This window comes from Chelmon rostratus, chromosome 10 (genome assembly GCF_017976325.1).
Source record: "Chelmon rostratus isolate fCheRos1 chromosome 10, fCheRos1.pri, whole genome shotgun sequence".
Lineage (NCBI taxonomy): Eukaryota > Metazoa > Chordata > Actinopteri > Chaetodontiformes > Chaetodontidae > Chelmon > Chelmon rostratus.
In genome coordinates, this window is record NC_055667.1 from 24,303,418 (window position 1) to 24,317,142 (window position 13,725).

Genomic DNA, 13,725 nt, shown 5'->3' on the forward strand with positions numbered 1-13,725 from the left:
ACATAACATTCATCTTTCCATAACACAGATAGAAAGCAAACATTAAATGTACTTCTATATACTTAAACAAAACGTATTTATGTGAAGAATTGAATATAAACTGTATATCAAACAGTGCAGATAACGTGCTTTATCTCTCGGCTTCCGTCGCTTTCTTTAAGTAAATGTTTTATGCAACTCCTGTATGAAAGGTGCTATAAGAATATAGTTTATTATTATTATTTGTGACTCTTACTTAGCATATATAGAAATAAAACATGATATGTTGACTTTTGTCGTGCACACAACTTGGAAAAAAAACCCTGCAACAAGTATTAGTATTTATTTCTAACAATTATTAAAGGGATGTCTTGGCTTTAAGGTGGGCTGACAGGAAAATCTCAACCAAAATGAAGCTTAATTAATTAACCTAACAAACATGAGCTGAAAACAGCAGTAAACAACAATACAAATCTCCTACCGAGCTTAGAAAAACTGGAGAAAAGACGTTAAAGAGAGGCTGCTATATGATACTGAGGAGTAACAAGCCCACAGGAGCCGGGGGGAAGCCAGCCTTTATACCTGTACCTGTCCAGCCAGGACCAATCAGCTTCCTCATTTACTCAATCATTCCCTCAGCCAATCAGAGAGGCTCACCTGCAGCACATTACACCACACAGAAAATACACAAACAAGCAAACTGAATGTCCTGATAAAAGCTCTGGGATGTGAAAGTATTCAGTTTGTTGTATGTTGTGTTTGTGCTGCCTGTGACAGGACATAAAACTGCTTGAGGCTCCAACATAACGATCATCAGACGAATCCAACGCTGGACCTCAAAGCCACTATATTGCTCTCTTTTAATTTTATTTGATCATCATTTCATACGCAGTTTGAACAGTTTTATGGCTGCAGCTATAAAGGTACTGCCTCTCCCCTGGTTTATGTGTGTATCACATTAACAACAACAAGTACACCATGTTTTAATTTTTTCAGCAATATCCTAACTTAGAAATAAATGGCACCATGATTAATTTTTATTGCAGTGTTTGGACTGTAAAACCCTGTTTCACACATTTTCCCCGGAAACAATATGACTGGAGCCTGTGAGAGATTAAGTTGTGATTGCACAAGACACTAAAGTACTGCGCTTAAGTATAAATTTGAGGTACGTTTACTTTATTTGCGTCTTTTCTTTTCATGTAGCTTTCTGCTTCTGCTGCACAACATTACTCCACTACAATTATCTGACAGTTTAAGTTCCTAGTTACATTACAAATGAAGCATTTTGCACACAAAACATCTGAAGAGCTTAAAAACTATGATGTTCTCATATAAATTAAACCACCCATTAGTTTACACAGGTGCAGCTGATTATCTGATTATTCCACTGACAGAAAATCAACCATTTTGTTGTTTCAGTAGTTTTTCAGGTACAAACAGCTTCACAAATGTTCACAAATTATTTTCATTGATTAGCATTAATTTAGATGTTTGTACTGTTGAACAAACATTGTAAAGGTGTCACTTAGCAGCTTTTCTCGCTATTTTTAGAATCTTAGAATTATGTACTTTTAACACTAAAACATTTTCAGTGCAGGACTTTTACCTGTAATGGAGTATTTAGTACTTTTACCTGAGTGAAGGATCTGAATACTTCCTCCGCCGCTGTTTGACAGAGCTGTTCAGTCCTGCTGTGTCTGTGCTATAAGCCCAGTTTTCATGTTTGAAACAGTGTGCACAACATGTGCAACAAACACACACACACACAGCACATTCACTTTGTGAGGACAGAGAGGGGTAAGAGGCACAAGGCTCCTCCCTGAGAGTTTGTGAAAACATTCCAGCAAAGTGAGGGCAGTCAAAGAATTGGGACCTCTCAGAGCGGCCTGTTCCTCTCTCTGTACTTACACTGAACACGAGCGTTCAAAGGTCGTGTGAAGCTCTGAGGACAGTTCTGCAGAGGAGCACATCAAGGAGCCAAACCTGAAGAATCCTCTAAAACCTGCACAGACAAAGAGACTCAGCTGTCCCATTGATCGGCTCACCATGAAGCCGGCGTTAGTCCTCCTTGTTTCCACTGCCTGGACTTTCACTGGAGCCCAGTATTACTACCAGGGGCTGATGGATTATCTGGAGAACAGGCTGTTGGCTATTGAGGTAAGAAGCAAAACCCCTTTAACTGACTGATAACTGATCAATATAGTGTCATTTCCATATGTTAAGCTGCAGCACAGATCTCTCTGAAGAGACAGCAGAAGAAATACCTTGTGATATTTTTGAGTTCCTCTTCCCCTGCTTTTATGTGCATTTTAGCTAACGCAATCCAATTAATGCAATGTCTGCCCAGCTCATCAACTTCGCGGGGGCCTCTGCAGGGAATACCAGTTGATGCACGCAAACACGCAGTCTCTGTCTGACAACATTACATTTTCCTCAGCGTTTAAGACAATGACACATCGGTAATGAGTACAAGCTCAACCTTTGCCGCCACGGCATCAAACTGTCCAGCAGCCTAATGGAAGGACGTGTTCTAAAGAGGCAGAATTAAGCTGCATTACGACAAAGTGCCCAAAGGGAGGAGTGAAATACTGAGAGTTTGGCATTGTGTTTTAAAGGGAGCTTATGAGGCTGCGAAGTTTGTGTGAGGGAAGACTTTTGTTAGCTTAAGGTGAGTGCAATATGAAATGCAGGATTATATGTTTGGCTACCTCAGGGAAGTTCAGCAAACTCTCATTTAAACAATTTTTTTAATGCTCTATATTCTTTCTGAGCATATTTTCAGAGTTGGAATTTTTCCATTTCATCAGCAGTACAAAAAACTGACAGTCTTGTAACTGTTATCCACATGGAATGAATTGTCTATTTACAGCAAAGTCCTGCTCTCGTCGGCCCCCTGTGGCTTCCCTCCCAGTCTCAATTCCAATATGCCGGCTCAGCTCCTGCCTTGATGTGAACACGCCAATTCATCAGCAAGTTTTTTTTATTGAACTTTCATTTCCATTTGACCACGGGCCCACAGCGAGCAAGGCGAGAAAATGAAACTGAGGCGGATGAGACAGCGGAGAAGACGTCAGTTATTGCATCTCGCTGTGAATAATTTACTTGTCACCCACACCGTGTCAATCACTATGCCGAGAAACTCACTGCTGTATTCTGTTTGGTCATGGTGATAAAGCTCTGATTGAATCAGGGAATTTTTCTTCATCTGAGATATTTTTATGGTGGGAAACAAGACTGAGAGTACAGCCACGCTAGCAGCTCTGACTGTGCTTAGGTGATATGAGCTAAATGCTAACTTCAGCATGCTTACATGCTCACAGTATTAATGCAAACATGGCGATGCTTTGCAAGCACAATCACCATCTTGGTTTAGATGCTAATAATTGCTAATTAGCCCTAAACACAAGGTACAGCTGAGGCCGATGGGAGGATCATTCATTTTGAGCATATCATGCATCATCATGTCCAGCAGTTAGTCGCTGTCTGTCTGAGCAGGGGGTGTGCAGGGTTTTTTTTAGTATGCAGCATCATGAACATCTGAACAAAAATTAGCACCAATTCATTTTCTAGATTTTGAGATGTAGAAAAAAGGAAACTTTGACCTGCTGGTGATGCTAGAAAAGTCAGAGGATCACGAAATTCAGAATTCAAAATTCATTCAAAACCAGTGTTGGTCTGTCAGTCCCCTGCTGTGATCCTCACTAAACTATTCCAACAACTGTAGAATGGATTGCAATGGACGTTTTTACAGACATTCATGGTGCCCAGAGGATGAATCCCTCAGACTTTGGTGATCCCTGACCGCTAAAAGGGTGACATTTTTGTTTGATGAACTATTTTGACCACTACCTGCAGCTACCTGATGGCTTGTGATAACTTTGGTAATCTGTGGAGATCAAAACTATAGCAACAAGCCTCAATCTCGAGTTAACCCACAACCATAACTGTGGTGATCCAAAGATGATTTTTCATCTATGTCCACCAGCAGGTTAAAACTGGAATTTGTCCAAAAACTTGAAGTTCATGGCGAATTGCTGCAAAGCTAATGACATTCCCATCAGCCTCTGCTGTACTTTCTGTTTAGTGCTAATTAGCAAATGTTAGCATGCTAACACTTGCTAATGGTAACATGGTAAACATAAAACATCAGCATGTTAGCATTGTTTTTGTGCCTATGTTAGTATGTAGCATGTAGCTGAAAGCCCCACTGTGAAACCTCACAGGCTGTAACCTCATATCTGTTGCTGTTTTTTGACTTGTATAAAACTCAGAGAAAACCTCCCACAGTTTTGCTCTGCTTTGTCTGGTAGGACCGAATGCAGTTCTGGCACGAACAATCCCATCGCTACCACACAGAGCTGCAGGATTTCAAAAAGCTAACCGCTGAGACCGTGGACGGGCTGAGGAATGAGCACGGCACGCTGCTCAAGGACCTCGAAGGAGCTTCAGTCCGAGTGGACCGGGTGGAGCGGGAGATGGACTATGTGGAGACGCAGACTTCCCCTCGGGCGTGTGCGAATAAAGCAGACAAGGTGGTGGAGCAGGGAGCCTGGGGGCTGGAGGAGAGCAGAGGAGAGGAAGAGGAGGAGGAGGACTGGGAGGAGCTGTACTCCAGAGTCTCTGGTGAGCTGCAGAGAAGTACATACGCAGCCAAACGTCCTCTGCAGGACAGCTGCCTTTGATCCTTCATTTTTATTCATGACTGACCCCTGGCACCGCCAGAACCTACAGATACATAAACTGCATGTTCTACGTATGGTTAAATTTAGCATTACGCAGCCCACCGGGCATTTTACCACCCTCTTTGCAGACTTGGAAAAGCCATGCGGCTGGAAAATGGGAAACAAACATGGTGCTGTTACAAACCATTTAACGGGGTGCTTTGAGTCAGTGGGCAGTCATGTTTTCCAGAAGAGATGCAGCTTGATGGAACTCATTGACTTCAGCAGAGCGTCTCCTCTGTTTGTGCTGTGTGAGCCCAGCGTTTGTCTTTATAATCTGCAGATCACAAAGCATGCTACTACAGAGAGATCTGACATATAGCTGCTGCAGCCATGCACTTATAACCCTGTCAGAGCGAAATGAGGAAAGCTGTGAAATCACATTTTAATTCTATGACACACATCTTATATTGGGAGATTTCTCTGAACGTCAGCATTAAGCAAAAGATCTATATTTTTGCACTTAAGTGGTTCCAACAGCTAAATGCCTTTGGCACCATTTAAACAGACCCTTCATGAGAAGCAAATGAAAGAAATATTGATTTCATTATTATTCTCACTGCCTTAATAAGACAGTCAATAACACATAAATTCCAGAATTACGTCGCAATATCATAAACGCTCCGCTCAGAATGATAATCCTCGTCACGCTCTACATTATCAATGGAGATTTCTCTCATTCGGGCGGTCAAATACAAATTGGATGATGATAAAATGTAGAGCGAATTCGGCTCCTCTGTTACTTTCCGTGTGTGAAATCTCCTGCTCAATCTGGAGCTCAGTCTCGGCAGAGAGGAGGGACAGGAAGCTGCCCCGAAGCTGTGGCGTTACTCTCCGAGCTCATGTTCGGAGGAGTGAGCTCTGCACACAGTGAGCCATTGTGAACGCCTGTGAAGTGACCCAAAATGAACCTTACCGCATTGTAAGGACCCACTCCAGATTCACGAGCCTAATGCTAATTTTGCCCCTGGACACATCAGGCAGACGTCCTTTGTTGTGTATTTTCGTGAATTAATCGTCTTTTACAGAAGGCATCTTCATATTGTCTGTGTGGTGCACTGATATGTTCTCTCATTATGAGTCTGTTTCCAGTTTCCCCCTGACTGGCTTGAATTTGCCTTAATTTGGAGAGCTACATGCGGACTGCTGCAGGCTGCTTGGGAAATGTTGTAAATGCACATTTCAGCTGGGGAATGGCACTTTACTGAAACATGCTAATGGAACAGATTCTGGCAGCTGAGCAACGAGATTTACAATTATACACCTACAGAATGAAATATTTTTAAGATAATTGTGTGATTTTTCACAATGGACATGTAATTTGAGATGCAGCATTTGGATGCAGCACTAATGTACTACAGTCGCCCCCCTTTTTCTCCTTAAAGCGCCTTAAAACTTGGTCTTAAAAACATAGTCTCAGTCATTTAGCACTAATATATATATAGAGTCTAACTATTGATGGCAGATTTGACACCCCAGTTACAGCTTTCTGATTTTAAATTAGTCACCTGGAAACATTAAAAAGTCAGCACTAACATTGATGCTAACTGAATTAGCTCCCATTCATGAAAGTGAATGCCTTGATAATGTTGAATCATTAATACAAAATGTGGTACTTTGATGAAAAAGTGAAGGTAGAAGCCTGCACAAAGCATTTCAGTCGGAAACATTAAACCACTGAGCTTAAAACTCTTGAAACGGCAGACAGGAGAACAATCTGCAGCGTAAATCAATTTACTTTTAGTTTCTGGGCTAATTTTAGATGAATTTAGCAAATCTCTTTGTTTTGTTGCCATGAATTTGTTTGAACAGCAACAAGGAAGTGTTTTGAATTAGACCGACACTGATTCACTCCTCTGATGATTCTTCAGAGACGGCTGAAATGACTCAAAGTGGTGGCCGAAACATGAGCCTCTGGCAAAGCAAACAGTGCAGCAAACAGCCAATTGTGAACAAAAATCCTTTTGTGTCTCTGTCGCTGCAGACTGTGTGGAAATCATCTCAAGCATCCGATCGGTGAAGATCCTGAAGAGAGTGGGCAGTCCCAAAGGCATGTGGACCAGAGACCCCAGATCGTCCAAGGTTTACGTCTTTAACGGGACATCAGGAAACAGCATCTACCAGTTCAACTCCGTACGGGACTTTTCGCGCTCCCCTGGTGTCACCAGCAGCAGACAGATCCGGCTTCCCTCCGAGTGGGCCGGTCCCGGAAGTACCGTTTATAACGGCTACCTGTACTACATACAGCAGGAGGCTGATGCGGACGTGCAGGTGGTCAAATACGACCTGCTGAGAGGCTCCGTGACAGACGTCGCCATGTTCCCCGTGGACAGCCGCGCTACCGTTTACAACCTCAACCCAGAAACTGTGGCGGACCTCGCAGCAGACGACGAGGGCCTCTGGCTCCTGTACGCCGCCGGCGACAGTGAACCAAACATCAGCCTTGCAAAGATGGACCCCGCCACGCTCGATATAGAACAGATCTGGGACACCCGCTGCCCAAGGGAGAACGCCGAGGCCGCTTTTGTAGTCTGCGGGACCGTCTATGTGGTTTACAACACCCGCCTGGCCAGCCGGTCCAGGGTCCAGTGCGTGTTCGACGTCAACGACATGGTGATCAGCGAGGAGGCTCCCCTGCTGTACTTTCCCAGGAGGTACGGATCCCACGCCAGCCTGAAATACAACCCAGAGGAGAAGCAGCTCTACGGCTGGGATGACGGCTACCAGATCATTTACAGGCTGACCATGAAGAGGAAGCTGCTGGTCTGACAGCAGGGAAGCGGTGTCACGGTTTCAAAGGCGAGGATGAAAACCCGGAGCAGTCCTCTGCAGACTTCATTCATGGTGGATTTGATACAGATCACACACAACTTCACACATTTTTAAGCAAATTACGTAACTTTTGATGTGTTATTTACCAAGTTGATCCTTTTCTTTTGTGCGTAATATACCTAAACACAACAAAAACCCTGAAAATGCTTCTCTGTTTGTTAGAGGCCGTCAGGTCTTACTGCTGTGGTGTGTGCACCCCCTCCCCTCGTTTCATTTTTCCGTTTGATTCAGGCAAAATCTCATTTCCTTTGTGCCCCTTCCTGCTTGTTAAGCCGCTGGCTGTGTTGTCATTATATGCTGCGCGTTGCCACAAAACACACGGCGCGGAGCCCGCTTTGCATAAGTCTTTTAATCAAAGAAAAGAAAACCATGTCACAGAACTGATAACACATCACATCCCATGGGAGGGAAAACAATAAACTCTTCTCTGCTGTTGATTTTCAGACTCGTTGAAACAAAAGAGTGACAGCTTGCGGCGGAAACACTGTATGCTATTTCAGTTTACTTCATCACACACTGGGTCACTCGTTATTGTGAGTCTTGATAATGATCTAAAATCTAAAAGGAACCGATAATAGACTTTTGTCCGATCTAACAACTGTTGATATCAATCACCGGAACGTTTTCTCAAACATTTCTATTAGTACAAATACAAAATGTTCAATAAAAAATTGGAAAGTCAGTGCTATCATAACAGTTGGGAGGGATACAAGGTCATATCAAGAAACATTACAATATTAGGCAAAGCTAGAAGGGCTTGAAACAGTCCATAAACGGAGGCAACTGATTTAACAGGTCGTCTACTATGAAAACACACCACATTGTCAGAGAAATATATGACCACCGTGAAGCACGTGTTTAAACGAAAAAAAAAGGAACAGAAACGTCATTTTTCAACCACTTGTTTCAAGTTTTACACTAAATTAACATATTAGAAGCCTATGAACACTGCTGTTAGTCTAGAGAGGAATTCATCATCAAAACAACTGTGTGAGATGTGTCGATGATGTACGTCAAGCACGAACAATAATGCACTGACTCATTTTCACTGGAACAAGTGCCAATTAGAGAAATGCCACTGCTGTGTAGACGCTGACCTGTCCACCCATCAGCTGCACCCCCGCTGCAGCCTCACACACACACACACACACACACGCACACTGAAGCCCTGCACAGCTCCAGGTAAACCCAGCCGCCAACGGAAATGGCTAAAACAGTTCTGGAAGGCTCCTGCTGAATGCATCGATGTCTTGAAGTCTGGCCCCGAGTTTCTCAAAGACGTTTTCACAAACTGTGTGATATACGGCTCGCTCAGTGTGGGGGTGATCTAACTGACGGCGGTCTGAGCCAAAGCATTACTTGTCCTCTGTGGCTGAACGAGGCAGCGGCAGTCTAGACCGGCCAAAGACAAGACCAGTTGTCGCATATCAGATTAAAGACGCCGTGGGCTGCTGTCGAGATAATGCGGACGCATTTCAATAAATGGTCCTCGTATCGAAAAGAAATTAGCAGCACAAGCTTCGCCAAATATAGTTTGTGCATGTCTCCTGGCAGTTTTTCTGTCTGATGCCACACTGACTCTTCAGTTAAACATTTCCTGGCAAGCGTACTGATGGTATCTGTGCTTGCCAATTACAGCGCAACACAACTACTACGACTGCAGGGTAAAACCCGAAACTGGAAGAAAATAAAGTTCATAGAAACAAAATGAAGTTTGACTCTCATCGCAAGGCCATATGGAGCCTCCATTACTAATATTTTTAATCAAAAGCTGCAGACGTGCTTCCCATTTCCAAATAACCTGAGGATGCAACAGGGGGTCATTGACACAATGCCAGAATTATATAGTGTATAATTTAATGTATAGAGATTTTCATTGTTTAGACATAAAGCAAGTTACTGGAAACCACTTAAATTACGCTTTATTTGTTACTGTTTATCTGCAAATTTGTGACTGGCCGAGGTGGAATAAATAAAAACAAAATGCAACAAAGTACAAAGGTAACGCATTTAGCTAATAAATATAAATGAAGCCTGACTTGGCTCCACTAATACGTGAACCACACATAAATTCCATATTTCCACTGAGTTTTCTCTGCGTTTTTCTACCATTTCTACGCTCGTGGGCTGTAGAACATTTTCCACGCATTGCTTTGGCGGTTTGTGACACAGAAACTACTTTTCGTGTTGCTCTTCTCATAGGTTGTCAGTCATTGGTCACACGCTCTAACCCGTGTGTGCACGCGCAAATCAACGCTTGGAAAAACGTCTTTTACAGCTACAACTGCTCCTACTGGAGTGAAAACGCAGAGAAAAATAATAAAAATTAATATGTTTTATTCTCAGCACAAAGCTGTATGGAACCTTCATTATGAAATATTTTAATTAAAAGAAATAAATACGTGACTGAATCAGTTACAGGAGAGCATGCGTGGCCTCATCTGGAATTTTGTGCATCTTTTACCAGACTAAAAACCAGACTAAAACTTAAGTTATTGTAAAGAGAGCAAATAATATTCAGGGACCCATTAAAAAGGATTATACTGAGGAATTATGCTGTCAACTAAACTGATATACCAGCAGTGCTGCAGTCTTTTTCTTAATCACATCAAATGTCTTCAAAGATAATCCATTTACCACATGTTGCAGATCGAGCATCCGTATGGCAAATTCAAATACATGTTATCCCTGTACAACAGCGTGATTAATGACAGGAAAAACATCAAGAAAGTTCAAAAGACGAGTATGTTCACCCTTTTCAGCGTTTAGGTTTTTCTCAATCATCACCACCAACGAAGCTACATATATTCAAAATGTCAGTAATGGTTTTTTTTTGTTTTTTTTATCTATACCTATCATTGTATCTTTACTGGTTTTCTGTTTAGAAATACAAAACGCACTAACAGGAAGTGGCGTTACATGAAACTATACACAGCCACCAGGACCTGTTCCCAAAAAGAACAAGAGGAGAGGAAGGAGTGCTTTTGAACAGTGTGTGTCTGAAGGAAAACATGAGTGTGAGCTCTCATTTGGAAGAAAGGCTGACATCGGCCAAAGCAAACAGAAAAGGTAAGGTTGTGTAAAGTGTGCTCACAATTTCCCTGTTTACACAAACCTCCAGACCTCCATTGACAAAAAGCTTCTTCCAAAATGACTCTTTTATTACTGTTTGTTTGAAAATCTTTTGTTTTTGAGTCATTTTCCTGCTCTGTCAGATCCTTCTCGCACTGAAAATCCACAAAGATTAAAAAAAAAATGTTGTATTTTAGAACCGAGATCAGTAATAACGCTGCAGCCAATTTGCTCTGGTGTGAATACCCATAATCCTGTTCAACGTGTTGTCTCAGCTGCTTGCGCAAAACACACTGAAGCTGCAAATTGCCACGAGAAGAGAATATTTTAGCTTCAGCCCGATCCAGCCTCTCAGATGATTGCTTATGTTATTGATGAAAGTGGAAGTACACTGAACTCAGCTGGATCTCTGAGATTCATTTCAGTTTAGCTACTCACAAACAATAACGGCTAACGGAGCGGGTTTACATCAAACGGTCCCAAAATGCTACAGATCAGTGTTGTTTTTATGCTAATGCAGCACTGTGAAATTCAATGAGAGCTGTAGAGTTTTGAAATTGCTTCAGATCTTGTTTGAGATCTGGTTTTCTACCCCGGCCGGGTCCTCAGCTTCCCTTTGTGGAGCTTCCGCTGCTCCCGGGGAGCGAAATCTCCTCCATCAAAGAGTCTCTGCAGCACAAAGCTGAATCTTCAGCGTTCGGAAAGTCTCGGCGAGGACACCGGGATCCGTTCGCCTCACAGCGAGGACAGCTCAGTTCTAAATGTCTGCAGACCGGATGTCCAGCCAGTCTCTTCAGAGGACAACGAGGACGAGGCTCTGGGTCATCACAACACCCACATTTCAAATCAGCGACCCTAAAACTTTAACCCGAAAAGACGGCGCTTCACACAACTAACTGACTGACGGTGGTCCTAGATCAGTTCTTGGGAGTGCTCTGGGACTAGACTTGAGGAAGGGAGGGACAGAGAGAGAGGGTGAGAGAGGGAGAGAGAGGGAGAGACAGCGGGGTTGTGTTTCTCCTCAATCAGACAGACAGGAAGTGGATCAGCAGGAGGGAGGAAACCCCCTTCTGGGCTGCTGGGTCACAGGTGGCTCCGCTCAGGGACTAGCAGGGGGCCGGGGCGAGGGGCAGGAGCCTTGGCTGTCAAAGCTGGCTGTCCTCGCCTTCCACTGCAGGACACACGGACACAAGGAAATGATTCATAACGCATATGCTGATTTACAGCACCGTCGCTCTCAGGTCAGCTTCAGCGCAGGGCAAATATTTGTACAGAGGAGAGCGCATGTGTTCCCGGAATATGAGCGACCGGCTTGCTTTTTATTTCATTTTGCCATTTAGTTTTATGAGGGTACAGGAAAAGAGACTGGAGGCACTCATACATGGAACATAGACTCAGTAATTAATATCTGACAAGACGCCCGCACATCAAAAACACAGACACAGTGTTATTAACATCTCTTACTTGAGTCTTTAAAATATCAACAAAAACAACAGACCCACTCAGCCCTTTGGCCCGATACATACACCCCCTGCTGCAGGAAATAAATAAATAAAAAAGTAAACAATATAAGATGAATGTGAAATCTATTTTTAAGCATTATTTAAGCAGATTATAAATAATAAATAAGCAATAAATAAATAAATCACACAATAAGATATAAGACAGATGCTGACGAGACATTCTGAGTCTTAATACATTCATAATATTAATAGATTTTGTCACCACGTTTATTCTTTGCCTGAGCTCTGTTTTGGGGGATAGTTATAATGATGAGCTAATTTTTTAAAGTAAAATTCCCACAATGCTTTGGGAGATGTAAACAGGAAGTATGCTGCCATGGATTCAGTGAGTCAAGATGCTTGTTACACATTGAGCCACGTTTTTTTTTTTTTTTTTCAAGCCTATATTCATTTAAATTTGGGCAAATTGGCCACGTTAAAAGTATGCTGAATTAGCTCTTAACCGCTCCTGTTTGCAAAATACCCGTTAATGTTCAGACAACTATTACTGGATTCATTTGACAGTGAAGAAAGCTTTAAAATGTGAAGATTTTCAGGCAAGTTCTGGGCTTGGAGCACCTCTTTTTCTGTGATTTCTTAGTCGATTTGTGGACGTTTATTCACAACGGGCGTTGGAGATAATGACATCCTCAGAAAGACGAAATCTTGCTAATTTTTAAAATATCTGTACCATGTCTGTGTAAATCAGATTTGATTGAGTTATGAGTTGGATAAAGACTCTGAAGACAAACTACAATCACTGGCTGTTTTCAGGATACCTGCGTGCACCTGTCCCTATAACTGGATGCAGTGTGTTTATCTCTCCCTCTGCTCCCCCCACCCGCTCCCCAAACCTCTTGCCTAGAGCAGAGGTTTCAAACTGATAGCCGAGAATTACCAGCTAAGCTCCCGATTCCTCATCCGACATGACAAACACGCACAGAACACTCCCTAAAAAATGACTCCACTCCTCCACCTACCTCCTTCTCAGATTTCTTGGACTCCAGCAGGGGGTGCCAGTGTGCAATGGGCTTGCGTGGATAAGCCAGCATTTCGTTCCAGTGGTCCCTGCCAAGTCCCTCGGCGTTGCATCCAACCCTCATCACACCAATGATCTCATTATGACCTACCCTGTGGGGACACACACGCACTGTATGAATACATCTGACTTAACTTGACGCGACGTCTCATACATCAAATTGTTGTTTATAATTGCAAGAAGGGCATTTAGTAATGACAGGAGACACAAATCTGAATCTGGATGTCCTGCCGATTGATACAGTGAATCTGCAGCTGACACCAGAAATGACTCATCTCTGGACGGCCATCAAAGGAGATCTTTGCTCCATTAGCGATGTCTGAAGTGTAAATTAGTTTTTTTTTTTCCTTGACATAATCCCTGGATTATTAGCACAACCTGATTTAATCCTTGCATGAGAGCAGACAGTGACAAAACACAGGTTGGGTTTCAAACTAGGATCTGCTCCTTTTATACTGCACAGTAAAAAAACCCCACTCGGTCTGACCTTTAACACACATGTTCTCATTCTGTCAGCTGTCTGCACGGCATCCACTTTTTCTCTTTCCTGTTATAGCTTCACATACTGTAAATACAA

General features: G+C 42.8%; 2 protein-coding genes across 2 annotated transcripts in view; one reads left to right on the forward strand and one right to left on the reverse strand.

Annotated features, from left to right (window-relative positions):
- Positions 1–2,007: 2,007 nt before the first annotated feature.
- olfml3a (olfactomedin-like 3a) lies at positions 2,008–7,472 on the forward strand. The gene is made up of 3 exons (XM_041946598.1): positions 2,008–2,139; positions 4,293–4,605; positions 6,688–7,472. The coding sequence occupies exons 1-3, from the start codon at positions 2,029–2,031 to the stop codon at positions 7,470–7,472; spliced, it is 1,209 nt and encodes a 402-aa protein (XP_041802532.1). The 5' UTR covers positions 2,008–2,028.
- Positions 7,473–11,706: 4,234 nt separating this feature from the next.
- syt6a (synaptotagmin VIa) overlaps positions 11,707–13,725 on the reverse strand; it is a 54,936-nt gene continuing 52,917 nt past the window's right edge. Inside the window, exons 6-7 of the mRNA XM_041944948.1 lie at positions 13,090–13,240; positions 11,707–11,778 (exon numbers count right to left, since the gene is read on the reverse strand). Coding sequence (XP_041800882.1) covers positions 11,707–11,778; positions 13,090–13,240 — 223 coding nt within the window. The remainder of the gene's footprint in view (positions 11,779–13,089; positions 13,241–13,725) is intronic.